Below are 26,036 nucleotides of genomic sequence, written 5' to 3'. Positions count from 1 at the left end.
TACTTGCAAGTGAGGTAACTGCCTGGGGTTAATCCTGTGCCAGACATGGCACAGCCAGCAGGTCCTAGGTCTGCCCCGTGCCCTCACAACCTGCTGTAGAACTCATCGTGTGCCTCAGAGGCAGCAGCTCTGAGTCCTCTCCGGTGTGTTTCTGGCTCCAGTTTCCTCCCTAGGAAACAAGGAACACATATGCCATAGAGCCAGGGATGAGGGATTCGGAGAGCCAGTGGTTAGGGAGTAAGGAGTCTTGAGAGTGAGAGGCACGGAGCCCTCGAGTCAGCAGCCGGCTGTGTCCACAGCTGCGCTCCTGTGTGACGTCCCCCGTGGAAGAGGAACCAGCTCCTCTTCTTGCCTGTCTGCAGGACAAGGAATGCTGTATCCGTTCTCGTTTATATTTGTCATATTATATTGTAAATTTTTAAATGTCACATTTTTATAAATTTCCCTGACCCACAGAAAATCTCCCCTGGAATATTTTTGCATTAAAAGCAGCTGTTTTTACTAAATGATTTGGTTGTCTACCTACTTAGAAAGCTCCAGAATGGACCTGCTGAATGGACCTTCTGGAAAACTCTGAGTTTCATTTCATTTCAACCAGCTCTTAGTATGTGGTTAACAAGATCACAGCTCATGTGTAATTGGAAGTCCCCAGTTGAAGTTTAGTGATTTCTTCACAGCCTTTACAATTTGGGATGTCAACTGTTGCTACTGAATCAGCAAGGGGAGATCGCCGTGGCCTTGGCGACCAGCTGATATAAACGTGCTGGACGTTCAGCTTACACTGAATCAATAGATGGGTTGTAAAGCATTTGCAAAGATGGAACTTTAAAGCATTTAAAGTGTGTGTTGCTGCTGTTTTTTCCAATGCTGTGCCATAGCCTCAACCTCTTTTATTTTGAGCTATCAAGGTTTTGCTAAGTTGCCGAGGTTGGTCTCAAATTTGGAATCCCCTTGCCTCAGTCTTCTGGGAAGTTGGGGTTACAGGCACGCACCAGCGTAAAGCATTCTTTCTGAAGGCTTGTTTTTAATAAAAGCTGTCATTTTGACATGGAGTGTGTGTTGCTTTTCAGAACAACTCCTGGAATTCATGCACCAGCTGCCTGCCTTTGCGAACATGACGATGTCGGTGCGGAGAGAGCTCTGTGCTGTCATGGTTTTTGCTGTGGTGGAGAGAGCAAGGACCATCGTGCTAAATGATGGTGAAGAGGTTGGTAAACGTTTCTCTGCTCACAGGGCCTCTCGGTACAACACTCAGATGGAAATCCAAGTCTTACTTTTTCCTTGAAAAAACATTAATAATAAAATCAATAATAATAATCCATCAAGAATTGTGAGATACATTTTGTCACAATACTCCAGGTCCTATTGTTCTATTTTGTATTACGTATCGCATTCCATATGGTACACTGATAGTGCTTTCAGAAGGTTTTTGTTTTGCAGTGCTGGGGCTATAACTCAGGGCGTTCAGTGCTGTGTGACCACAGTGTTCTTTTCCTCTTTGTTTCCACTCCTTCTGACCAGCTGGACTCCTGGTCTGTGATTATCAGTGGTTCTGTGGAAGTGACTTAGCCAAATGGAAAAGCAGAAATACTGTGCATGGGAAATAGTTTTGGAGTACAAAGAGTACAAGAAATGAAGGATGAGAATGAAGGTGGATGACTGCCAGATATGACACATCATTAACGGTACACATGGGACAGATTGGCCAGCTGGTGGGGTGCTCGGGGTGGAGCCAGGGCCCTGCAGGTGCTGAGCAAGAGTTGTGCTGGATGCTGGGCTATGAGCCTAGGCCGATGTTTCTCTAAATAAAGGAAATGCGTGTGCAGTTGTGGACTGAGGTTTCTGTATGTGTTAATTCGTCATCTTTTAGATTTGCAAATAACGTCTGAACATAGAACAATTACTTTTCGTCTTATGATATGTGAGGATACTAAAACTAAATGTCCATCTGAGTTTGCTGAAGTCAACAGCACTATGTGTTCTGTTTTTAAAAAAGCATTCTGTTTTAGGGTATTTTAAAATCTCTATCAATGGTCTGTTCATCAAAAATACGGATGCCAGACACACATTCTAGAAAGAATTATAAATAAATTAGTAAAGATGATGTGCAACTCTGCAATGTTATTTAAATACATACAAAAATAAATGGATTTTTGAAGAGATGTGGGCTGAATCAGTAATAAATAATTGCTGATGAAAAATACTAGTAAAATAATTGCTGATAAGAATACAATAACCAAAGAGAAGTAGTATCAGTATTGATACTGTATCAGTACTCACTATTTAAAAACCTTTAGTAATAGAGTAAAGGAAAATGCATGGCCAAATAGGAAATTAATTAATTTTTAAAGTTTTATTTTAAAGAGGGAAAAACAAACAAATACAAGAAAAGCAAGAAACAGGAGAGACAAACTACAATAACAAAAAACCCAAAACAGTAACAATATAGGCTTTCAAAACAAGGTGGAAGGAACTTAACAAAGATGTTTATTTTGCATAGTTATTTTCAAAAGAGCTGCTCAGATTACTAGATATGGACATGTAAAATTGATCTAATCCTGTGAGTGTTAACTGTATTGCTCCAGGAACTAATAGAATTAGTAGTACCATCATCTTAACTATCTTAAGTGTATATTTACAATTTTACATCTATTTTCTTTTCCCTGAGTTATTTTTCCCTTTTGAGCTGTTTCTTACCCTTTCACAATACTTATTGAAGATTTTGGATCTTATTTGCTCTTTCAGTTTCTTACAGTAGGGTATTAACACATGTGAATTTGATTTATTTCACTTCTGAATACGGTCTCAACTTGCATTCACTTACCTATAAAAGCCTCAGTGTGATCCTTCTTTATAGCTCAGTACTCTTATTGTATAAAAATACGACATCTTTTTTATCCATTCCTCAGTTGATGGGCATTTGGGTTGTTTCCAAGGTTTGACTATGACAAATTGTTCTGCTATAAACATGGGTGCACATACATGACTGGGTGTGTTTTCACTTCTTCTGGAATATGCCCAGAAGTGGAATAGCTGGGTCAAACAGGACTTCCAATCCCAGCTTTTTGAGGAAACCTCCAAACTGATTTCCACAGTGGTTGCACCAGTCTACACTCCCACCAACAGTGTGGGAGAGTTCCTTTTTCCCCACAGCCTCTCCAGCATTTGTTGTTGGTGGTTTTCTTGATCCTGGACATTCTTTCTGGGGTGAGATGGAATCTCAGTGTGGTTTTAATTTACATTTCTCTAATGACCAATGATGTTGAACATTTTTTCATATATTTATTTGCCTTTTGTATTTCTTTACCTGAGAACTGTGTATTCATCTCAGATGCTCGTTTTTGGATTGGGTCTTTGAATTTTGGGTGGGCTGTTTTTTTTTTAAAAAGTTCTTTATATTTTCTAGATAAAAGTTTAATTAACTAATTTATATCAGTTCTGAAGATGGAACTCTGGGTCTTGTGCGAGCTAGGCAAGTGCTGCTTCACTGGGCCATACTCCTAGTCCCAACTATGAAATTTAGATTAATGTATATATTATGAATAAGTTCAAAATTTTTGCTATTTGTAATTTACGTACTACCCTCTAAAAACTTTTGTCTTTAAAAGATAAATTGTTTTAAAAATTTGACATACACTAATTAATATTGTACTCATTGTTTATTAATGTAGTCTGAACATGCTCTGAATATAATTTATTGTAAAAGAAAGAGCTGAAGTTTTGTAGTGTCTGAGCTATGTAAAATGGCATCACTTACTGAAATTCTTTATGTCATGCATGTAAAGTTAATAAAATGAATATAACTAAGGCTATAAGAAAATAGTACTGACCCAAAGTACTTTTAAATTCAATATTTTAAATATATAATGCCAGAAAATCATACTATGTTGTCACCACTCAATTATTTAGAGTAATGGGACAAAATAGAATAATCTCTAAATCCCCGAATCTTTGTGTGGCATTTGGCATCTTTGTGTGGCATCTGTGTGGTCCAGAAAAATCCTTGAAGCAAACAGGCTCAGAGCGAGCCAAGAGATGAAGCTCTCTTCTTCCTCCTGTGCTCTGTCCCCTTCCAACCTTCTTCTTCATGCTGCAGCTACAGTGACATTTGAGACAGAGTCTCCCTGTGGCCAGGAAAGGGCTGCTTCATGGTTGGGAGTTCAGCATGTGTATTAATGCTCCTCAACGGGCCAGACTGCCTTGTTGGAAATTTTGTGACCGTGGGGCTGAATTGGTAGGAGACGCACAAGTATTTCAGAATGAGTAATAGAAGTATTATGTGACAAGGGTCACAGTGCCCCAGGCATGTGTGCTGTACCAGGTAAGGGTGGCCGTTTCCCTAAAGGCTCCGGAAGCGAGGAGGAAGGACAGAGGCCAGGGGTTAGGGAGGGTATAGTCTGTTGGTGGTGGGAAGCCTTGCTGCGAGATGGTGGTAGCAAGGTACACACACGCACACACACACACACACACACACACACACACACACACACACACACGGCAGAGCAGGGCTCTCATGGAGGTTAGTGGGTGCTGTGGCTCCTCCTGTGAAGTGGAAAGGGACTGGGTGAGCTATCTGCTAGAGAAGCCAGCTCTGCCTTCTGCCCCATGCCATCATCAGAGCGTGCTAATGCAGGGGTTGCTGGCACACACCCCTTAAAACCACAGCAGTGATGGCCACCCCATAGCTACCATGTGTGTTCGGGATGGCATCTTAGCGTCCTTCCTTAAATTCTCCTTACTCTGCAGGGAACACATGTCAGCCCCGCCTCTTGGTAGCAGGTGGGGCCATCGTACAGTGGCCACTGGTGTCCTGTCATTCTGCGGAATGTTGCATGCTATCGGTGGTCACCAGTTGGAATGAACAAAAGCAGTGAGAGCTTTTGCAAGAAAAAGAACTTTGCTTAGGGTTCGTCCCTGTGTCCTAATGTTCCAGCGGGTCCAAGATAAGTGTTCGCTGGTGAGAGGAGTGGCGCCCAGCTCAGCACAGCAGAGAGTGAGGTGGTGAGTGGAGAGCCACAATGATCTTGGAAGCCCAAGACTGCCTGGTCCCTCCTCTGTTCTGTGGTCCCTTGTCTCCAGCTGCTTCTTACCGAGAGTCAGAGCCTGGTGCAGACCCCTGCAGTACCACCAGACAGGCACCTCTACTCTTCCCTTCTCCTGTGCCCCTGTCTCCCTTCGTCCTCGCCGTCTCCCCCCTCTGCCTCACTCCTGGCCTGTGTGTGGGACTTGCTCCCACCCTTCAGTGATGTGGGCACAGCTCCGGTTTAGACAGATCCACCTCCTGCAGTCAGCCTGCACGAGACTCGTGGCTGCGGAGCTGCGGGGCCATTGGAGAGCGTGACACTGAAGGTGAGGAGTCTGGGTGAGAAAGCAGCCTGGCCAAATAGGCCAGTTATCTGTGCAGCATGTTGATCGACGTTTAATTTTGCTTCATTCTTATATCACTTGCAATTTTAAACTTCAAGATAAATTATGATGTCATATGCTGGGGTTTTTTTGTTTTTTTTTGTTTGTTTGTTTGCCATGCTGGGGTGTGAACCCAGGGCCCCGGCATTCCAAGCAGTGGTCTGCCACTGAGATAGCTTTCCAGCCTGCCTGTTGATTTTTTGTAAGTAAATCTGAACTTTGATTTCCCGTGAGGATGCTAAGATGACATGTAATTCCCATTTGTTCACATCTGCCCAAAAGTTTAAAACCTCTAAAACAATTCATAAGTTTTCAACTTTTATCACACAAGGTAGGTTTTATTCATGAGTTTCATTTAAATAAAAATAAGTTCCTAATAAGAAGATAAACAATTCCAAGTAAAAACTTCTTTCTTTTTAAATACCTTGACTTTGAGGTCCTCCTGATTTCTCATAACATTTTAGTATGATCCTGAAAAAATGCCAAAATATGTAGACACTTAAGAATTTCAAATCAAATTTATCCTATCTCATGTCAGTCTTTTGTCAAGAAGAGTAATTCACTGGACACTCTGTTGGAAAAAGCATTTTCTTTCTCAAATTTATTTATTTAACACAGGACTGTATTTCTTTGTTAGACAATAAATGAGAAAATTTAAATTATGTTATCTAAAACTTGACTGTAAAAAAAAAAAACCTAAAATTACTTGGAAATAAAACTTTTCTAAATCTCATATTCAAATTTGGGGAACAATCTTGGATGGTCCGTGTTACAGAAACGGGATTTTAGAAATGTCTTTATCTTACTGGTGCACTTTAGATGCACATAATGGTAGCATTCACCAGGAAGGAGCGTGCCCTGTACCTGATGAGTCAGGCCGCTGCTTCTTCCCATTCCCCTTCCGCCCTCCAACCTCTCTTCCCTTCTTTATGTATAAAACCTTTCCATTTTTCCCTTCTATCCTTTTTCCCGTCCCTTCTTTGCTTTCTCCCTCCCCTCTCGGTTGTTCCCCTTCTCATCTGAGCATTTTCTCTGTTCCCCAATATTGAAGAAATTGATGTTTTTGGAAGTCGATGTAACTACTGCCATTTACTGCGCGCAGAAACGCTGTATCTGTGTGGCTTCCCCGTGCTGCAGGTGAGCGCGCGCAGTCGCGGAGGGGCCTTTTCCCCACGAAGCTGGCGCGGTGCGCGGTGTGAAAGTAGCCTGTGTGTGATTGCGAGGGCGGGGAGAGGGCAGTGTGGGCGGCGCTGGGTGGCTCAGGCCACCCGGGTGGTGATAGTGTGGGGCACCCCCGGCATTTATGGGATGTCTTGCTAGAGCAGCTTGAGGACACCAGAGCCTGGAAAGTGGAGCTCTGACCACCAGCTTAGTTTTCATTAGCGCAAAGTTACAAGCACTTGCCTGGTGAGCACCAGGTCAAGAGTTTGATTCCTGGTATCATTAAAAAAGAATAAAAAAAAAAAACCCAAAACAAAAAGAAACCCATCTACTGTTCATTCGCAGACCATTTCATAAATGGTCTGGTTTTTATTTGCTCAGGTGTCTGCTTTGACCACTTCACTGAACTCTAGTTGTGTTGTGTAGTGAGCGATGTTTGCATTTTCCCTGTGCGGCGCTGTTTTAAAGTGCACGCTGTGCTTTACCGGGTAGGGGTAGGGCCTATGCTGTGCAGCGGACTCCCTTGCAGCCAGGCCAGACAGCTCTTTGGGTTTAGGACGCTGAAACAATGGGGTACAGAGGGGACTGCTGCGGGCCCTCACATGACTGCAGGCCCAGCCCCTGCGCCAGGTTCTGGGTGCCATCCGATCCTGGACCCCGGCCTGCAGGGGCGCTTTTCCTAAGGCAGCAGCGGTAGTGGCCTGTTGGGCTCTGACAGACCAGACCAGTGCTGGTCAGTTCAGGCCCTTTCTGTGTGACCTCCCTGCCTTCGTATGGGGGTTGGTACCCAGGGCTTCTCACTGAGCTACATTCCCAGGCCCTTTTATTTTTTGAGACGGGTTGCAATCCTCCTGCCTCAGGCTCCTTCAGGGCCGAGATGAGTGGCGCATGCCTCACCGGTCCAGTGTCCGTTTTAGAATCCTAAAGCCGCGAGTCCCGACAGTTTATTAGCGCTCACAGAACCATGCGGAGAGGGCGACGATGTTCTGTCCAGGACGCCAGAGCGCCCACCACGCTGACTTTTAACTTGTTTAGAACCATTAGGAAAGGGACATCCCGGAGCCTGGAAGCGTTCTAGGTGTGGCACAGAGGTCCCCCCCACCCCCCTGCAGTGCTGGGTCACTGTTCTCAGTGGAAGGGACTGGCCATTCTGCGGCTGCCTGCGACTTCTCATCCCTATGACCAGCAGTGTATACAGTGTCTCTGAATTTGTGGCTTTCATGAAAACCATTATTTTTAAATGGTTACTTTTAGAAAATCTTCAGAAGAAATCCAAAAGATAATTCTTTTTGTCTGTTGGCCCAGAAAACCCCACTGGGAAAGAAGTTTGAGGAAAGACCTTGTACCTTGCCTTTTGGTTTTTTAGTTGGTGGCACTTTGAATGTAATATACATATTCTAAAAACTAAACTTTTCTTGAGTAATGAAGAAAATGTATGATGAGTAGGGAAGCCTGATTAAGGTTCATTACTGCATTAATTTAGAAACTATGGGACAGACAGGGGGAAATGCCAGTTTTAATCATTTAAACACTGAATTATTAGCATGACAGGTGTTTTGCAAGCACTTCATCTTCGCTTGTGCCTTTGGTTTTCTCCCAGTTTGTCTGCATCGTGCAGCAAGATTATTGCCGTATCCTCAACCAAGTGGAGAAGAACATGCAGAAAGTCGAAGAGGAGGGAGAGATCGTCATGGTAAAAGAGCACCGAGAGCTTGACCGGACCGGAACCAGGAAGGGCCACATTGTCATCAAGGTGAGGCGGGAGCACATCCTTGAGAGGTGATGCTTCTGGCAGGTGATGAGTAGTACTGAGAAGATCTCTGCCCTTCTGGATGAGTCCCAGCTTATGAATGGGTGCTGCTGCCCGGCTTGCACTACATTGAAGGCTTGACGTGCAGGACCATGTCAGTGTCCATTCCAGCTGGTGCCCAAGCCTCTTTCTTGTCTCAGGGCACCTCCGAGAGGCTGATGATGCATCTGGTGGAGGAGCACTCGGTGGTGGATCCAACCTTCATAGAGGACTTCCTGCTGACCTACCGGACATTCCTGTCTAGCCCAATGGAAGTGGGCAAGAAGTTGCTGGAGTGGTTTAACGACCCGACCCTCAGGGATAAGGTTGGAAATGCGTTCTTTCTGGCTCTTCCATGGGGAATACTGTAATGTGAGCTTGCAGATTTGGCAATTTAATAGAATATCAGAAAACTTCATCAAAACAATGGAGATTAACATTTCTTGTTATACATGTTTAGGTCCAAATTTGAAAATAGATTGTTTCTCTTTAAATGCGAACACGAATAAGTCGGTCACTAAACGTTTAAACTTACTCATACTGGAAATGTGTTAGACGGTAACCTAGCCTAACATCTCAACCCATGAACCCTGCTGTTCTGGGAGAGAGTTCACACAGTCACCTTGCTTCGGTGGACCTGGGAAGTGCTGTCCGTTACGGCCGTCCCTGTCCACGCAGGGACGTTCCACACAGATTCCCCATTGGCGTGGGGCTCGGCCGAGCTAGCCTCGGGGAGCCAGCCACACAGGGCTGTCTTAACGCCTTCCTTCCTCTCGGATCTTTCTAGGCTAACACTGCTCACCTCCTTACCTACTTTGTCCTCTCCCCTGAGCTTTTAGTTTCTCTCTTCTGTTGTTTTAAGCTAATTTGGTTTTGTTGTACTTTTGCTTTCATTCTGACTTCTTTTGAGCATGCTTTGAAAGTAAGGCAAGATGGCACTTGCCTGGCAAGTGCAAGTCATGAGTTCAATCCCTGGTACCAAAAAGCAAAAGCAAAGCAAGATGTTTAGTTAAATCCTCCACAGGCCTAGCCCAATGAAGCTGCATTTCTAGTACATGTATTTTCAGACAGTCATTTTTTATGAGTAGTATGTCTGTTGAAATTTGTAGTTTGTGCAGTATAAAGTAAATTGTTTGAAATTTAAGTACCTTTCGTGATGTGATTTCAGTCTTGGCACTAAAACAAGGTGACTTACCAGAACTGTCTTTCAGGTGACATGGGTAGTCCTGCTGTGGGTGAACAATCACTTCAGTGACTTTGAAGGAGACCCTGAAATGACTCGATTTCTAGAAGTGTTTGAAAATAACATGGAAAGAGAGGTAATACTGGATTTTTTTTTTAAAGTACCAGCTCTGGGTTTCTTTCAAGCTCCTGTCTCTGAATTGATAGCACCTTTCTGGGCTCTTGCAGAAAATGGGCGGCCACCTCAAGCTGTTGAACCTGGCCTGTGCTGCGAAAGCCAAAGGAAGGCTGATGACGCTGACCAAGCCGTGCCGAGAGGCCCCGCTGCCCTTCCTCTTGCTCGGTGGCTCTGAGAAGGGCTTTGGGATCTTCGTGGACAGCGTGGACCCCGGCAGCAAAGCAGCCGAGGCCGGCTTGAAGCGTGGCGATCAGGTGCGTGGCTCCTGACCCCGAGTGAGGGTGAATTTTAGTATCATTTTTTTCCTCCAGAGTAATGACACTGATGTTAATTTTAAATTTCACTTTTAGATATTAGAAGTAAATGGTCAAAACTTTGAAAATATCCAGCTGTCAAAAGCCATGGAAATTCTTAGAAATAATACACATCTGTCTATCACTGTGAAAACAAATTTATTTGGTAAGTATTTTTCGCATACTTTGAATTTTCTCTTTTTCTGAGGTGGAGGGTGTTTTTACATATAGATCTTAGTTGTGAAAGTAGTAATTTCTATAATTGAAAACATAATCAGGATAAAAATCTAATAAAATATAAATACAGGCTTTATTACATAATTAATTAGATCTAAATTGAAGTCCTTTTTGAAGACCATAAAGTTATTTTTATTTCTTTGTTTATTAATAAGTGAGATCTGTATTCTCTTGGGAAACACCGATACACCTGTAAGGAGTGCATCACTTTCTTAATCACTGCTAAAGCAGCAAACAAGGCAGGTCCTTGGCGTCAGTTTTGGGAACTGGAGTCCGAACTTCTCACGTATTCCCAGGTTCTGTGGTTGCCAAGGGGTGTTCAGGTTTCTTGCAAGTGGTGTTTTGTGATGCTTCTGTGTCTGTTTCAGTATTTAAAGAACTTCTACCAAGATTGTCAGAAGAGAAGAGAAATGGTGCCGCACACCTCACTAAAATCAGAGACATCAAGAAGGCCAGCTGCTGCTCCATCCTGGACCTGGCCGTGGACGTGGAGCAGGTGATCGGCCTGGAGAAGGTGAACAAGAAGAGCCAAGCCAACACGGTGGGAAGGAGGAGCAAGCTAAAGAAGATCCTCAACAAGACCCAGATCAGCGTCTTACCTCAGAGACCATACAAGTAAGTCTGCTGTGACTGGCTGCATGGGATGTGTACAGTGATGGGCAGAGGCAGTGGCATCATTGGTGTCTACTCTGTCCACGAGTGTCCCAGGCTTTCCTGGACAGACTCTTGTGGAGGCAGCCTTGTACAGCTGGCTTCATTTACTCACATTTGCCCTTCCCTGTCCAGTCCTCCTGGGTCCTCATCAGAGCTGCTCATCCTCCTTGGAGGTTGGGCCCCCTGTCCTCATTCCTGGGTCCTGGCCCGCCAAGGCATGAGGAGCTGAGCACAGGCTTCCTTGGGTCCCTGGACTGTTCTTTGGCCCACTGCATCCAAAGTTTTGTCTGGGAGCGGTGAGCAGCCCCAGAAGTGACAGGATGGACGAGCGGGGTCAGTAGAAGTGTGGGAGGAAAGGGACAGTGGGCACCACAGGCGTAGCTCCTGTGTCAAGGAGCGAGTCTGGGAAGGTTCAGAGACGGGACCGTGTTGGTGCCGGGAGCTCTGGCGGCCACACAGAGCCACACTGATGCGGTTTTTGTTTCATGTCAACTTTGTTCCTTTGCCTGTTTATTTCTTCATATCAGTTCTTGAGTCCAGGAATATTGTACAAAACTCAAGCACCATCAGTCTGAATGTGAATTAGATCTAAATTGAAGTCCTTTTTGAAGACCATAAAGTTATTTTCTGAATGTGAAGTAACTCAGAATGCCATGTTCAGTCGTAGTGTAGTTGTCACAGTACAGTGCTAGGGAGGGTAGCACATTGAAAAACATGGATTAATTTATTTCTTGGATAGTTTAATGTGTCTAACAAGGACCTATAACAAGGAACTATACAGACACTTAGGATTACGTTAAGCATCTTTCTTATTGCTTTGAAAATTTCATTTTAGATAAAATTTTCATCCACAGATTAGAGAGATTTGAAGCTTACTATCCATGAACTGAGTGTCAAACTCCTGTGGCAGCCATTGAACCGGTGGTTCAGTGAAAATGTCTGTTTTAGGATAAGCATGAAAGTGATGACTTTATTGACACTTGTGGAAATGCTCATAGTAAGTTGACAGGAGTCAGTGGATTGGAACAGCTGGCATTTATAGGAAACAGGAATCAATTTTTCACGTGACTCTGGATGAAAAACTTACATTTAAGTGAATGACAAAGTAAAGTGCATTAATGCAGAATTACTAGCAACATAACAACAGCAGCAAAAGATCTGAGAGCTGTGTTTGACCATGACTTAAATACGATCCTTGGAATAGATGAGGTAGACATCAGTGTGACCCTGGGAAGCCTCCGTGTGATGCCCAGGTTGGGGTGCTGATTCTCCAGGCGTGGTGTTGGCCCAACCGGGAGCTCTACATGGGGGTGCTGTGTCTAATTTTGTTCTGTCTTTTTGGAAAGATACTCAAAATCTTCACAAGAGAAAAAAGGGAATTAGCTTGATTTTAAAATACTGATATTTTCTTACAAAAATTATTTGAAAAAGTGTATGAAGTAATAGAAATGGAAAAAGTAATTCAAGGTATAGAGGACCTATTTGCATCTATTGTACCTATTCACCTAATAAACTGATTTAAAGCAAATCAGTGAACTTTTCTAGAAATTAGTATGTGTTCATGGAGGTCTTCTTGGCTGTTTTCTTTTTTACTGTGCTAGGGATGAAATCCTGGATCTGGTGCATTCTAAGCAAGTATCGTCCTTCTGAGCCACACCTCTAGCTTGCAAAGATTTTGTTTTTTTAACAAAGCTACTAAACTATACATTTCAGATACTTTCAAGTTTTGTTCTACTGTTAAGGTTTTTTCCCTTAAACTCTTAGAGACACTAAGATGCTGGATAGCTGTGGTAGAGTGATATGCACAGGGTGAAGGAAAGGGTAGGACAGAAGCCTTACGCAAGTTTGGTTGCTGGTAGGAGGAGAAAGCCTGGTGTGCCCAGGGGAAGGCAGAAGTCAGTCAGCAAAGGCGGAGCAGCATCGGGAGACTTGGCAAGGTCCAGCCGTGATTGGCTGTGCTCACTCAGGGTGGTTCTGATTTATGTCTTGGTGCAAGGTCATGTCAGTCCAGGAATCAGGACAGCGTGACAGAGTTCAGTCAGATCATCACCTGAGGAGCCTTGGAGTGTCGCCGAGCAACCCCTGGAATGCAGTGTGCTTGGCTTCTTGGCCATTGGGGCAGGAGTGGCCCAGCCCGTAGTGATCGCTTGCTGTGGATCACATGCCGTGGACTCTGTGTGGTATTGGCAGACACAGGATTGTAAAACATGATTATAAAACAAAATTCTGCTTGAAAATTCTACCTTTTTATCTTCAGCAAAATGATCATACTTTTCGTTTTTCAGTACTTACCTGTGTGAATTTTAATAGAAATGTAACATTTTTCTGAGCCCACCTTACTCTCACATGATCTTATTTTTTTTGTCTTTTTTTTTACATTTTATTTAAGGAGAAAAAACAAAACAAACAAAACAAAAGCAGAAAAAGGGTACAAGTTATACAGACTTTCAGAAAAAATAACAGTAGGAAATCAATAGTTACATATTGTCATCTTAGAAATAGTTGTTGAAGTTACAAAATTAAAGCATATAGAGGGGACTTTCAACAGTGAGACTGCAAACAGTTTTGTTCAATGATCCAACAAAACTCAGTAATATGGTTATCTATCTTATACACTTAAATATATATCTTTTAGAGCACTTTCTTTTCCTTTCTTTTGTACAATGACAATTAGGCATTTTGGGTTTTATTACTCCCACAGTTCTTATTACTTTTTTTTTTTTTTTGAAGAAAGTAAAACCAAATGTGACATACCAGGACAGAGTCAGTCAAATCAAAAGGATGGACATAATACATAATATAAAAACAAAATACAAGGTGATCAACAATGGTTACCATACTGCCTCTTGCTATCTTAAGAATAATTGCCTAAATCATCAGGTATAATAAAATTGAACAAAAGAGTAAAGAATAAGACAATAAAACCAAAACATTGGAGACATTAGAGGGCTTCAAAAGAAGATAATAGTCAACCAGAATGGGCATCACAATGAATCTTATTGTCTTCATAGTTGTTGCCTATACTTTCAAACTTTGTACTATCAAGCATAACAGAATAGAGGAAAATCAGTCAAAACAAGATGGTGAGAGCAATACAGAGTTTCAAATCAAGTTAATAGGAAATCAACGTGGGTTACTATAATATATCCTGCTATTTTTTATTTATTTTTCCCTTAATTAAAAGGATAAAAATGAAAAAGTAGATAATAAAAAGGAGATTGAGATAAAAAAGAGGGCATAACAACAAAACAGCGCAGGTCAAAACATAGCCATTTAAGCAAAGTAGTGTTTCACCATAAGATAATCTCCGCATAATAGTAGTTACCATAGTGTCTCTTCCCTTAAAATCTTTGGGTATAACTTCGTATAATGTAGCATCAAACGTATCAAGACAATGTAAAACTGTTCAAGAAGATGACAGTATTACAGGGTATTTAGAATCAACTAACCGAAAATGAACAACGATTTCTATATCATCTCCTTGTCTATAAAAGTTTTTGTTTATATTGTCACATAAAATAAAATCCAATAAGATACAACATGTTAAAATCGATGAAGACAGAAGAACAAAAGCTTGATGGGACTTCAAAACAAGAGGATATTAAATCAGCACTACCTATTATGATGTCTTGTTTTCTCCAAAATGGCTGTTCCTACCATCCAGTCTTCTCTGCCTCATTTCTGTTGAGCTCTTTTTCTGTCATTAGTTGTCAGTTTGTCCTCTTCATTTCGCTTTCTGTTCCATTCATTGTGGCCGCTCTGCCACTGTTTCTGGAATCTTGGTATTTTTCATTTTTAGAATATCCTGCAGTAATCTCTGTAGTGTTTAATTGATGATTGCAAATTCCCCTAGTTCCTCTTTATCCTGGAAGCACCTTGTTTTTCCATCAGCTTCTAGGGACAGTTGTGCAAGATATATCAGTCTTGGCTGGAGGTTATTATCTTTCAAAGCTTGAATTATTTCCCCCCACGCTCTTCATGATTTGATGGTTTGTGCAGAGAAGTCTGCTGTAATTCTGATGGGTGTTCCCTTGTAAGTGATCTGTTTCTTGCTTTTATGACTTTTAATATTCTGTTCTTATATTGGATTTCTGGAATTTTGATTATTATATGCCTGGGTGTAGCTCTGTTTGGGTTGTAGGTGGCTGGGGTCCTGTATGCCTCATACATCTGAGTATCTTTACCTTTTGCTAAATTAGGGGAATTCTCCTGGATTATTTCTGTGAATAGCTTTTGTAGTTCATTTGTTTGAGTCCCTACTTCTTCTTTTATGTTCTTAATTCTTAAGTTATATATCCTCTTATCATCTTCTAGTCTTTGTATTATTGCTGTTTATTTTCTTGTTATTTTTAAGAAGTTTTTTATTTCATGCTCCCACCTTACAAATCTGTCCGCCAGTTCTGATAATCTATCCTTAGTTTCTTTCAAACTGTTATGCCAGCTTTCAATAGAGTTTTTAGTTTCCTGGTAATCTCTTTGAACCTGCTTCACATATTCTATGTTTTCTCTATCAAACAATTCTCCCCTTTTTTTCTGTTCTTCACATGATCTTATTTACTGGCTTAGTTACGTAGTAGTCTTAGTGTGATGTTACCAATTTTATTTCTAAGAAGTTACAGAAACTAGTTAAAAGTACAACCATTTGTTATAACCTAGTTATTTTCAGGTACAGTATTTTACTTGATGTTTTGTTGTGGAAATACTTGACCCTTTAATTTAGAAATAATTTTATATATCATTAAATCATATTTCAAGCGTTACCTACAGCAGCACTTTTTATAAATGGAAATACATTTGTAGCCATTTAGTTCTCAATATTTTTCTGGGAACTAAAATGTATAACTAGAAATTTTGAACAGAGAATTAAAAATGAGTCACTGCATTTCCATTGGATTCCTTTCCTTTGGTACTAGGAAATGTCACCTTGTGTCTTGGGTCTTTTATGTCCTCTGATTAAGAAATAATGTCCATGTCAGGGCTTCTTTACATTTAACTCCATAGTGATCTCATTTCCCCCAAACTTTGGTAAGTGAAATTAAGCAGTTTGGATTTCCCCCCTTCTTCTTATTTTCCTCAACTTCAGTTTTTAAGGTTCAGCCTGTCAGCCAGTAAAAGCACTGGATAAGTGAGGCTGACTATATTCTTCATAATGTGTTTTTTCCCTTAAATCCATTGCCATCAGAAACTGAAGGTCATATTTCTTTGAAAGTATTTTTATACTGAGAAATTACTTAAAATGCTTGCAGCTTATCTAGTGAAAAAGACAGGCATTAGAGAAGCATAGGGTACACTCAGGAAACAGCAGAGCGAACTAGATACACTACGATAGTTATTACTGACATTTTTACATTCATCCAGAGCTTGATGAACCTGACTTGTAACACTGTAACGTGCCAACCATGCTGTCCTCTGCCTTTTCTCCCAGCAGGGATATTGGGATCTGTCAGCCCCAGGACCACAGCACTGTGGGGCTGCAGCAGACAAACCACATCCCAGCCTCTCTACCTGTCAGCGAGACCTTGTCCTCCAGCAAACCCGACCTGCTGCAGTCACATCATAGCATCCTGGACTTCTGTGCCACTCCTGGTGAGCGCACAGTGCTTCCTGCTGTCTGTAACATATCGGTGATGCCCCATGATTAGACAAGCGTGTGGTCATCCTGTGCTTGGGCCATTTATATCTGTCCGCAGGTTGTTATAGCATTCTGTGAGGCAGAGGGGTAGTCTGCAGTACAGTATGGGGTTGAATCTGCACAGATCTTGAGCATGGGGAAGGGGGGCAGCCACCCTCCCCTTCTTAGGGAGCATCTCCTCCTCAGATCACGTCACCTCATTGCAGTGTGTCTCCTGCTCTGCACACACTTCTGCACTGGTTTATCTTTCCTCCAGACTTTCCAGATCAAGTGCTGAGGGTTTTTAAGGCTGATCAGCAGAGCCGATATATCATGATCAGTAAGGACACCACGGCGAAGGAAGTGGTCATCCAGGCCATCAGGGAGTTTGCCATCACTGCCACCCCGGATCAGTACTCGCTGTGTGAGGTCTCCGTCACCCTGGAGGGTGTCATCAAACAAAGGTGCCTTCCAGACCAGCTCTGCAAACTTGCTGACAGAATACAGCTGAGTGGAAGGTACACACTGTCTACCTGCAGCACTTTGGAGGGGTTTAAATGACTGAGAGCCCCTGGAGATTATAATTTAGGACACACACACACGCACACGCACACACTGTGGTTCCCGGGTCAATGTGCACATAGACTGCCTACCTCTTACCAGTGTGACCTGAGGGCTGCTGTTGATGGCCAGCACACAGGCACTGGCTTCCTAGCTTTGCCCATCGAGTTCCTGGCTGACAGCATGTGAACTGAGCTGGTGTGGAGTGCCAAGGAAGCCTTGGGTGTGTGTGTGTGTGTGTGTGTGTGTGTGTGTGTGTGTGTGCACGCACATGCTTGCGCGCCCACGTGCTCACTTGTTCAGACCTCAGGAGCTGCACAAGGCCAGGGCAGGCAGAGATGTAGGGAGGACTGTGTGACTCGCAGGGTAGGGGGCGCTGTGGGATGGGCTGCCTGACCCAGGAACCCAGCTGGAGCAGCTGCCTAGCTGGCCCTGGGAGGCAGGCTCCTGAGCACTTTTGTGTCACTGTGCTGATCCTGTCATCACATAGTGACCTCCTATTGACAGGGATTTGCCAATAATCCACAAATAATTGCAAGATGAAAAAACTTTAAAGTGTTGGCTAACAGGTAATGACTAGATTTTGCGCTAAATGCAAATTAATTAGTTGTATAAATAACTTTCTAAGAATTGTCTCATTTTACAGAGTGGTCCACTGCACATGATTTTTCCATGAAATCGATCTAAATGGTGATTTAATTCATTCAGGCCGTGTTTGCTTGCTGTCAGCTGTAACTGTGGGGCTCACTCCTGTATTTGCAAGCCTAGCACTAGCAGGCAGTTACATTTTGAGAAGTTAGCTTCGCTTGGTTCTCATTTGAACTCCGTAATCGTGATGCTTTTCTGAGATTCGTGGTCACATTCACCATGCAGGAAAAGGATGGGTGAGCCCTTGTCCTGGACCCTGCGAGTGATCAGAGTGGGCAGTACGCTGGCCGGCAGTGCTGAGGGCAGAGCCATGCGGGTTGTGTCTTAGAAGTTTTGGAGCATGTGAAAAAGCACTGTGCAGTGGGGCCTCTGTGTGCACCTTCAGTCTTCTCACAAGGGCTGTTCACTCAGAGAGAAAGAGGCTGCTTTCTCTAAAGAGAGAAGGCAAGAAAATAAATCCAAGAGCAAACATTCGAGTATAGTTTTTAACAGGTTGCTTTAAAAAAAAAACAATAGATGGCCCAGCACTGAGCTCTGGGCTGCTCTAGGGTCCTGTTCTCTACCTGACACATAGGGGTTGTTCTTGCCCCACTGTCCTGGGCACGTCTTATGAAGTTCCATGTATTTAAGCATTAAAATGTTTCAGGAGCTAGGGATTTAGCTCAGCGGTGTAAGCACCTTCCTGGCAAGGGTGAGGTCATGAGTTTGATCTCTGGCACCAAATAGCTAAAATCTGTTTCAGGATTGTTTCATGTGCAGGACCCAACCGAAGGGAAACCGTTGTGGGTTACTGGCTGTTTGAGTCTGAAACATCCTGGTTTGGATGGAGCACTGTTCTTCCCCTCACTGATGGCTCTGTGTGGCCTTCTGCGTCCTTCCTTGAGGCTATGTGCTTCATTAAACTAGCTTTTGTCATCTTTAACAGACAGGGTAAAATAATTTGAAAAGGAGAATAGTTATAAATGGTACAAAAATCTATGAACTTTGCTCACCTCACCCCACCCCCAAATTCTCTGTGGGTTCCTTGGGATCTGGTCAGCAGGGTAGCACCCCCTGGCCTGGTGGAAAAGAATTGTGCTGCTATTCAATCTCAGCCTCTCTGAATCTTGCTTAAGGGTGGGGGTGTTGCGGTGCTGTGGCATGGGCTTTCTCCCAGACGCCTGTTTCTTCAAAAACAGGTACTACTTGAAAAACAACATGGAGACAAAGATGCTGTGCTCAGACAAGGACGCGCAGGAGCTGCTACGCAAGAGCCAGATTTCCCTGCTGCAGCTCAGCCCCACTGAAGTCTCCAAGCAGCTCTCCATGCGCAACTTCGAGCTCTTCCGGAACATCGAGCCCACCGAGTACATCGATGACCTGTTCAAGCTGAGGTCCAAAACCAGCTGTGCCAACCTAAAGATGTTCGAGGAGGTCATCAACCAGGAGACCTTCTGGGTGGCCTCAGAGATTCTCAGGGAGACAAACCAACTGAAGAGGATGAAGATCATTAAGCATTTCATCAAGATAGCGCTGCACTGCAGGGAGTGCAAGAACTTCAACTCCATGTTCACCATCATCAGGTGAGCACGGCGGTTGGTTACCAGCTCTCGCAGGTCCTGCTTCCGCTGGAAAGGTGTCCCCTCCATGGTCACTCCATCCCGGAAGGGCCCAGCAGCCTGCAGCTGCTAGCCGACCACCCTAGGCCCTCACACCTGCAGGGCTGTCACTGACTCAAAGCCAAAGTGCTTCTCTCCTGTGGCTAATGCTTAATTTACTGACTCCAGGAGCTGGTTGGGAGAGTGGTGAATCTGTATCCAGCACTTCTGCTTTTGTAAACTCTGGGAAAACCATTTGAACTCCTCTGGATAACAGTTTATTTCGTATAAAATAACAACACCGCAAAGAGTTATCAAGAATATTAAATGACATAATGCATGTGAATTTCCATCAGGCAGCACAAGGCAGATGCCCAGGGAATGTAAACTGTGCTCCCTGATCAGTGCTTGGACTGAGCCCGGGAGAAAGTGCACATGGGAGCCCTGAGTCAGGTTGATGTTGAGGAAATTATTAGTCCCTTTCTCTCCCCAGAGTTTGTGATACTCTAATGACTGCTGTGACTTCTGTTTAGTTTTAATGCTCTGGAATGTTTGCCCTGTCATTTTGTCAGTTGCCTGTATGGCTAAATACCACTCTGTCTGTGCAGAAAGAACAGTACTTACACAGTGTTCTTGCTGACTGTGTCATCTTTCTGCTGTGGTTGCAACACCTGTGCCCCTCAGCTTGGAGAGTGATTCTGCAGGTGTCCCTGTGTCCTCAGTTGGGCCATGGCAAGGCACTGTTGTGCAGTCCTGTGTGGAGCAGGGCTGTTCCCCTCAAGGCTGGGATGCAGACAGGGCGAGGCGGGTCCCACCCCCTACCTGGAACCCAACTCCTGCTCTCCAGGCCTTGCCTCTTGCAGGCTCCTTCCCAACCTCAGGTGGCTCTGCAGGCTGGGCCTTGAAGGAAATCTGAGCTCAAGGAAACAGAGAGACCAGTGGGCCACGACCACGCCTGAACCTGCTTCTGTCTGCCTTGGCCTCACTTGAGTCATCAGGACCTTCCTCCGGCACCCGCTGCAGATGGCTGTGTGTAGCCATGTTTGTGTGGTTCTGTTACCCATCGACGGACAGGACCATGCAGTTCCTCAGGAGGCCTCGTCTAACTGATCCACTTTCCTTTTCCCATCAGTGGCCTGAACCTGGCACCAGTGGCAAGACTTCGGACCACCTGGGAAAAACTTCCCAATAAATATGAAAAGCTGTTTCAGGATCTCCAAGACCTGTTTGATCCTTCCAGAAACATGGCCAAGTACCGCAATGTCCTCAACAGTCAGAACCTGCAGCCCCCCATCATCCCCCTGTTCCCAATCATCAAGAAGGATCTCACCTTCCTGCACGAAGGTAGATTGGCACTGGTTTCTACCTGCGTGTCCAGCAGAAGCAGACACCAGGTGCCATGTGATTTCCTTTTTCTCCTGTGCCAAATTGCAGGAAATGACTCAAAAGTAGATGGACTGGTCAACTTTGAGAAGCTCAGGATGATTGCCAAGGAAATTCGTCACGTGGGCCGCATGGCCTCAGTAAACATGGACCCGGCCCTCATGTTCAGGACTCGGTGAGTGGGTCAGCCGAGGCACGTGTGGGACTGGAGGGGTCACCTTGAAAGCTTCCCCCTCAGTGAGAAAGGTTTCCGTGTGTATACTCCTTGCTCAGGGGCAGAAATTACCTTGGGTCCAGTGTCGCCATTGAGCCTTCTATGGCATTAGGTGCACTGACTCCAGTGAGAGAAGCGTGGCCTCCGTGTCATGTCAGGCACAAGCATTTCTCGCTGTTCCTGAGGATACTGGCTTGTAGAGCCGTGACTCCTCAGGGGTGGTGTACACTCAGATTTGTAATGGCCCCAGGTGGCACTGCCTCAGTCTCTGCCCAATCCAGTCGGCGGAGAGACAGACCTCACATGTCTTTCTCTAGGACAAGAACTTGACACTTGTCTTTTGAGCCAGAACTAGTGCTTGTAGGAAGGCGGTGGTGGGTTGAAGGTTTGTGGGCTGCTGGGATGGCTTCCCCGAAGTGCAGGCCTCTCTCTCTGAGCTGTGATCTCTCTGTCTCTCTCTGCACTCACGCTTCCATCTCCTCGGCTCTCACTTGCAGGAAGAAGAAGTGGCGCAGTCTGGGGTAAGTGGTGGGGCGCGCAGCTGCCGCCTCCTTCCTCCCTGTGCCTCTCCTGCGTGCGCTCTGTACCTTGCCTCGATGCTCTGGCGGTTTCCAGCTCAGACTGACTGCAGCTGTCCTCTGTGCGCTCCTGAAGTCGCGCCCCCCAGAGCTGTGAAAATATTGAGGATTCTTCTGGGGAACTGTAGGCCAGGCACATTTCTGAGCTCCCAGGAAGATTCTATTTTTGAATAATTCATGTGTCTTGAAAATGAGAAAAGCCTAGGATGGGGATAGTGGAGGATGTTAGGAAAAACTTTGTGGTTAAATATTACTGTGCAGCTATTTACCAGTAAATATGCATAATTAAAAAAAGGTGTCTCCAGCGGTGAAAACCAATTTTTTTTTACAGCTCAACTAACTACTATTTTCATTCTATATAAACTAATCCTTATTCAAAATAATTCTTAATGATCCATGTGCTAAGTAGTTTCCATATACAGATGTTTATTTTGCATAACTATAGTATTAACAGATTGACAATTTTACTTAAAACCTTACCTCATTCTACTCAAGGAATAAGGAACTAATTGTGAACCTTGTAGCTAATTTACTTAAATCTATGCAAAGCATCTTCTCATAGAGAAGTAACTTTAACATGATAAATCAGAATGAGTGGAGCCGTGTCTTCCTGCATGAGCTTTTCTGGGATTGTCATTTGCTGCCTCTGTGAGAGGACCTGAATGCTATAGATGCACAGCCAGTTCCGGCTGGAGTAGACTGGGTGCCAGTGGTCTGTTTACTGTGTGTTACCTGTATCTCTCTTTACCCGCAATTCCCGGTGACAAGTGCTGTTGGAATGAAGCAGGTGACTCCCAGGGTAGACACTGTTGGTCTCAGCAGTGCCGCACAGGTGTCATAGCCCGTGCCGGAGTGAGTGGCCTCTCTTCTCCCTGTCCACCTCGAAGGTCCCTCAGCCAGGGCAGCACAAATGCAGTGGTGCTGGATGTTGCCCAGACAGGCGGGCACAAGAAGCGGGTGTGCCGCAGTTCCTTCCTCAATGCCAAGAAGCTCTACAAGGACACCCAGATGGCTCGCAAAGTGAAGCAGTACCTGTCCAACCTGGAGCTCGAGATGGACGAGAAGAGCCTGCAGATGCTGTCGCTGCAGTGTGAGCCAGCGACCAGCACTCGTGAGTCCCCACCCCTCCCCAGGTGGCTCTGGGCCTCCTGCAGGCAGCAGCTCAGGGGCAGAGGAGCAGAGCAGGAGCTGCTCCGGTTGAGCCTCTCCCAGGTGCGGGGCCCGTGCAGGAGGACACTGTGGGCTCCTCGGGCTGCCTTCAGTCTCACCACAGCCTACCCAGTGTCCAGTGCAATCTGGTCAGACTGTGTACCTCTGGGCAGGTGCCTGCCGTGGGGAGGCTGAGACAGGACTGCCTGAGTGCAGGTGTTCAGCGCACGTGTGCACAGTGAGCCCTGGTGTTAGCAGTGAGAATCGGGCTGGCCTGGAGAGGTGCAGTGTCTGCCTGCCTCTGTCCCCAGTGCTGCAAATGAAACCGAAAGTTAATAAAAACCCACCAGTTGCTGGTCTCCTGTGGGCTGCTTTGAAAGGTGATGGTTCTCAAGATTTGAGGTTTCTGAAGAGCCCATGAGGACAGCAGCCAGGACACTGCCAGTGGACACTGCGTGCTGCAGGGCAGCGCTCAGCTCCCACTGTCCGCGCAGTGACTGTGTGGCCTCAGGCGAGCTGCCTGGTGTCCAGATTCTCCGCCTTCCAGAGTGTAAGGTGGAGGACGCAGGCATCATGGGCCTGTGGGCTGTTAGGACTCCGTGCAGACAGCATCTAACTCTTCTGTTTCGTGGGCTTGCTGCCGTGCACTTGGAATTCCATGCCCGCCCTGCAGAATAGCAGCCTATGAACTGCCAGTGTCTGCCTCCCTGGAGAGTTCCCTTCACAGGAGACTGACGATTAATAGAATACAGTTAACACCATTTATTCAGTTAAAAATCAGCTTAGGTGTGTCAGAGTGATATGGGGACCAGTAAGAGAAGTAATTCCTCATGATTTTTCTTGCGTAGCTCTTACCAGGTTTGCTTTTTATCTATAGCCATATAATATTGCCCACGTTTTCTGTTCTTAGTTTTAATTTGATGTTTAATATCGTTATTGTTAGAGATCACTAATGTGGTAAATATCTTTATCTTGGCATACTTCTCATATTTTCTGTAAGGAGCGTTTTCCTCCCAGTTTTTGTCATTTATCTCCATTTGTCTCTGTTGTTGTTTCTTGAGACAATATTGCGCTCTGTAGTCCAGGCTGGCCTTGAACTCACTGTGTCATTCAGGCTGGCCTCAACCTCGATGTGATCCTCCTGCTTCAGCCTCCCCAGGGCTGTGATTACAGGCCGACAGCCCCACTCCTGGAAGTTTCTGTGTTTTATAAGGCAGCAGGAAAAAATGTGTGTTTTCCTATTCTGACTGTACACTTCTGATGTCTACATTTTCTGTTCTCAGTGCCTAAGCACCCTGGTGACAAAAGGCCCCTCAAGTCTGAGACCTCCCAGGTGGCGCCCAGGGCAGAGTGCCAGCAGAAGGCTCAGCCGCAGCCCCTGCCAAAGCCACAGCCAGTGCAGAAGCTTGGCCAGGGCCTGCAGGTGACCGCCATGTCCCTCTACCCGTCCCCAAGGAAGATGCCTGTCAAGGAACTCCCGCCCTTCGGTGAGTGCCTGCCCCTGGCTGTGTGGGGCCAGCGGTGTCCCAGGCACCTTGCCCAGCGTCCCAGAATCTCTCGGTTTTCTTTTCTGCGAATAAAAGGGAAGATTTCCACAGGGAGAGGGACTGTTTCTAGATAAACGGGGTCTGTGCCTCACAACGGGGAGGAAGAAGTGGAGCAGTGAAGCCCCCTCGGTGTGTGAGCACTCGGGGGTCCTCTCCTCACCCTCGCTGTTGACTGTGTGGTCGGTGAGCTGGGGAAACGTGGCCTGAGTGTTTCTCAGGTCAGTGCCTCGAACCGAGCTGGCTTCAGCCATGTCAGTAGCAGGCCTCGGAGCCTGCCTGCAGGCATGCCGGCCATGGGCACAGCTCTGCCTCACCGAGCTCCCACTTCTGCAAGTTTCAGGCACTGGAAATACGGACAGAGCTCGCAGGTTAATGAAATTATACCTCATCTTTTTCCTTAAAAACAGTGCATTCATTGGTTTACCCTTCTCAAATAGATGCACCACAGAACAAGCTTTCATAAAGTGTGCCCACTATTTCTTCTGCCTGTCTGTGGAAGGAAGTAACCTGAACAGAAATAAGGAATGTTTTTACCAGGGTACAGCAGGCTGGCTTAGACGCGCTGGGCCTTGGGTGAGGTCCCTCGGTCTCTGTGCTGGGCGCTGTTGGCTGACCTCCATCCTCCCTGAGGCGCCTCGGAGGAGTGTGGTCGAGGTACCCTGCCCCTCTGTGCGGAGGGCACCATGTGTGAAGTGCTGACACTCTGCTGAGGCCCTGCCAGCCTGAGGCTACTGCCTGCTGGCCTGTAGCTTTGGTGCACTTGGAGTTTTCACACCGCTGTGCCTGACAGTATCGCTTCTTCTCCAGAGACGCCGTGTAGAGTGCAGAAGGCTGCTTACATGAGATGGCATGCTGGCAGGAAGGGGACATGGTTTGGGGCTGTTCTTCCTTTCTGGAAATCTCTCTGCTTGTCAGCTCTGAGGGAGTTTGAGGATGCCCCATAGTACTATGAGAAGCTTTGTAAAGTGTCTCCCATACTCCTGGAGAATAATCAAGGGGTCACTTTGTGTCTACCCACGCACCCTTCCCGGCCAGGCCCATGCACCCTGGGAGCCGCCCTCCTGGCTTCTGTGGAAGAGGCAGCTAGTTTCCTCTTCCTCTGTGGACTGAGTACATTACTGATGAGGACCCTTGGTGCTGTATCCTGCCTCCCCCATCCGCTCCGTGTCTCTGGGCCCTCTGCTTTTCTCCTGGTGTTCCCCTTTCCCCAGAGCTGAACTGCCCCGTAGTAGCAAATACCTGCTTCCAACCCAAGCTGGAGTTGAAGTGACCCCACTGAGCCCCGAATTCAGATGTTCACATATTGTCCACTTAATCTTGGTTGTTGCCAAGCACATGGTTATGGTGTCAGAGGTTTGGAATTTAAAACATCCACAGCCACCTCTTGGCCCTGGGAATCGGAAGTCTGAGCACAGGCATCTCTGCCTCCTCCACCTGTTCTCATATCGTGACGGTACAAGGAATATCCAGTTGTAAATATGTGGAACCTTACAGTAGCACTGAGTTTCAATACAGCCCTTTAGTTGTTAGAAGTTTTTAGTTCTTTGCTTATTTTTGTAGGCATAAACTCTCCGCAAGCTTTAAAGAAGATCCTCTCGCTGTCTGAAGAAGGCAGTCTGGAGCGCCACCCAAAGCAGGCGGAGGACATGCTGTCCAGCGCGTCCTCCAAGCTCTTGTCTTCACCCACATCCCCGCAGAGCTCGCCCAGGAAAGGTAGGGCTGCAGTGGTGGGCTTAGGCGCTGCCCTCTGCAGTCATAGAATTTCTTGCTGATTTCACAGGTTTTAATCTGCTCAGGGTGCCTTCACAGTCAGGGGCCTTCCCTCATTTTAAGCATTGGGAAGAATTTTTGTATTTCTTTTTAATATT

General features: G+C 45.4%; 1 protein-coding gene across 1 annotated transcript in view; it reads left to right on the top strand.

Annotated features, from left to right (window-relative positions):
• The first annotated feature begins 1,581 nt into the window (after positions 1 to 1,581).
• The window catches only part of LOC100725331 (rap guanine nucleotide exchange factor 2-like), a 63,339-nt gene continuing 38,884 nt past the window's right edge, over positions 1,582 to 26,036 (top strand). Inside the window, 16 exon segments of the mRNA XM_063244590.1 lie at positions 1,582 to 1,616; positions 1,618 to 1,662; positions 8,164 to 8,320; positions 8,518 to 8,682; positions 9,568 to 9,675; positions 9,767 to 9,970; positions 10,067 to 10,175; positions 10,615 to 10,861; positions 16,329 to 16,486; positions 16,789 to 17,029; positions 18,899 to 19,282; positions 20,430 to 20,641; positions 20,732 to 20,855; positions 22,360 to 22,583; positions 23,905 to 24,108; positions 25,729 to 25,881. Of these exon segments, the coding sequence (XP_063100660.1) occupies positions 1,597 to 1,616; positions 1,618 to 1,662; positions 8,164 to 8,320; positions 8,518 to 8,682; positions 9,568 to 9,675; positions 9,767 to 9,970; positions 10,067 to 10,175; positions 10,615 to 10,861; positions 16,329 to 16,486; positions 16,789 to 17,029; positions 18,899 to 19,282; positions 20,430 to 20,641; positions 20,732 to 20,855; positions 22,360 to 22,583; positions 23,905 to 24,108; positions 25,729 to 25,881 (2,755 nt within the window). The 5' untranslated portion in view covers positions 1,582 to 1,596.

Source organism: Cavia porcellus, unplaced genomic scaffold, assembly GCF_034190915.1.
Source record: "Cavia porcellus strain 051 isolate PalLab524CR breed Dunkin Hartley unplaced genomic scaffold, mCavPor4.1 scaffold_311, whole genome shotgun sequence".
NCBI lineage: Eukaryota > Metazoa > Chordata > Mammalia > Rodentia > Caviidae > Cavia > Cavia porcellus.
This window is presented reverse-complemented; position numbering and strand designations above follow the sequence as displayed.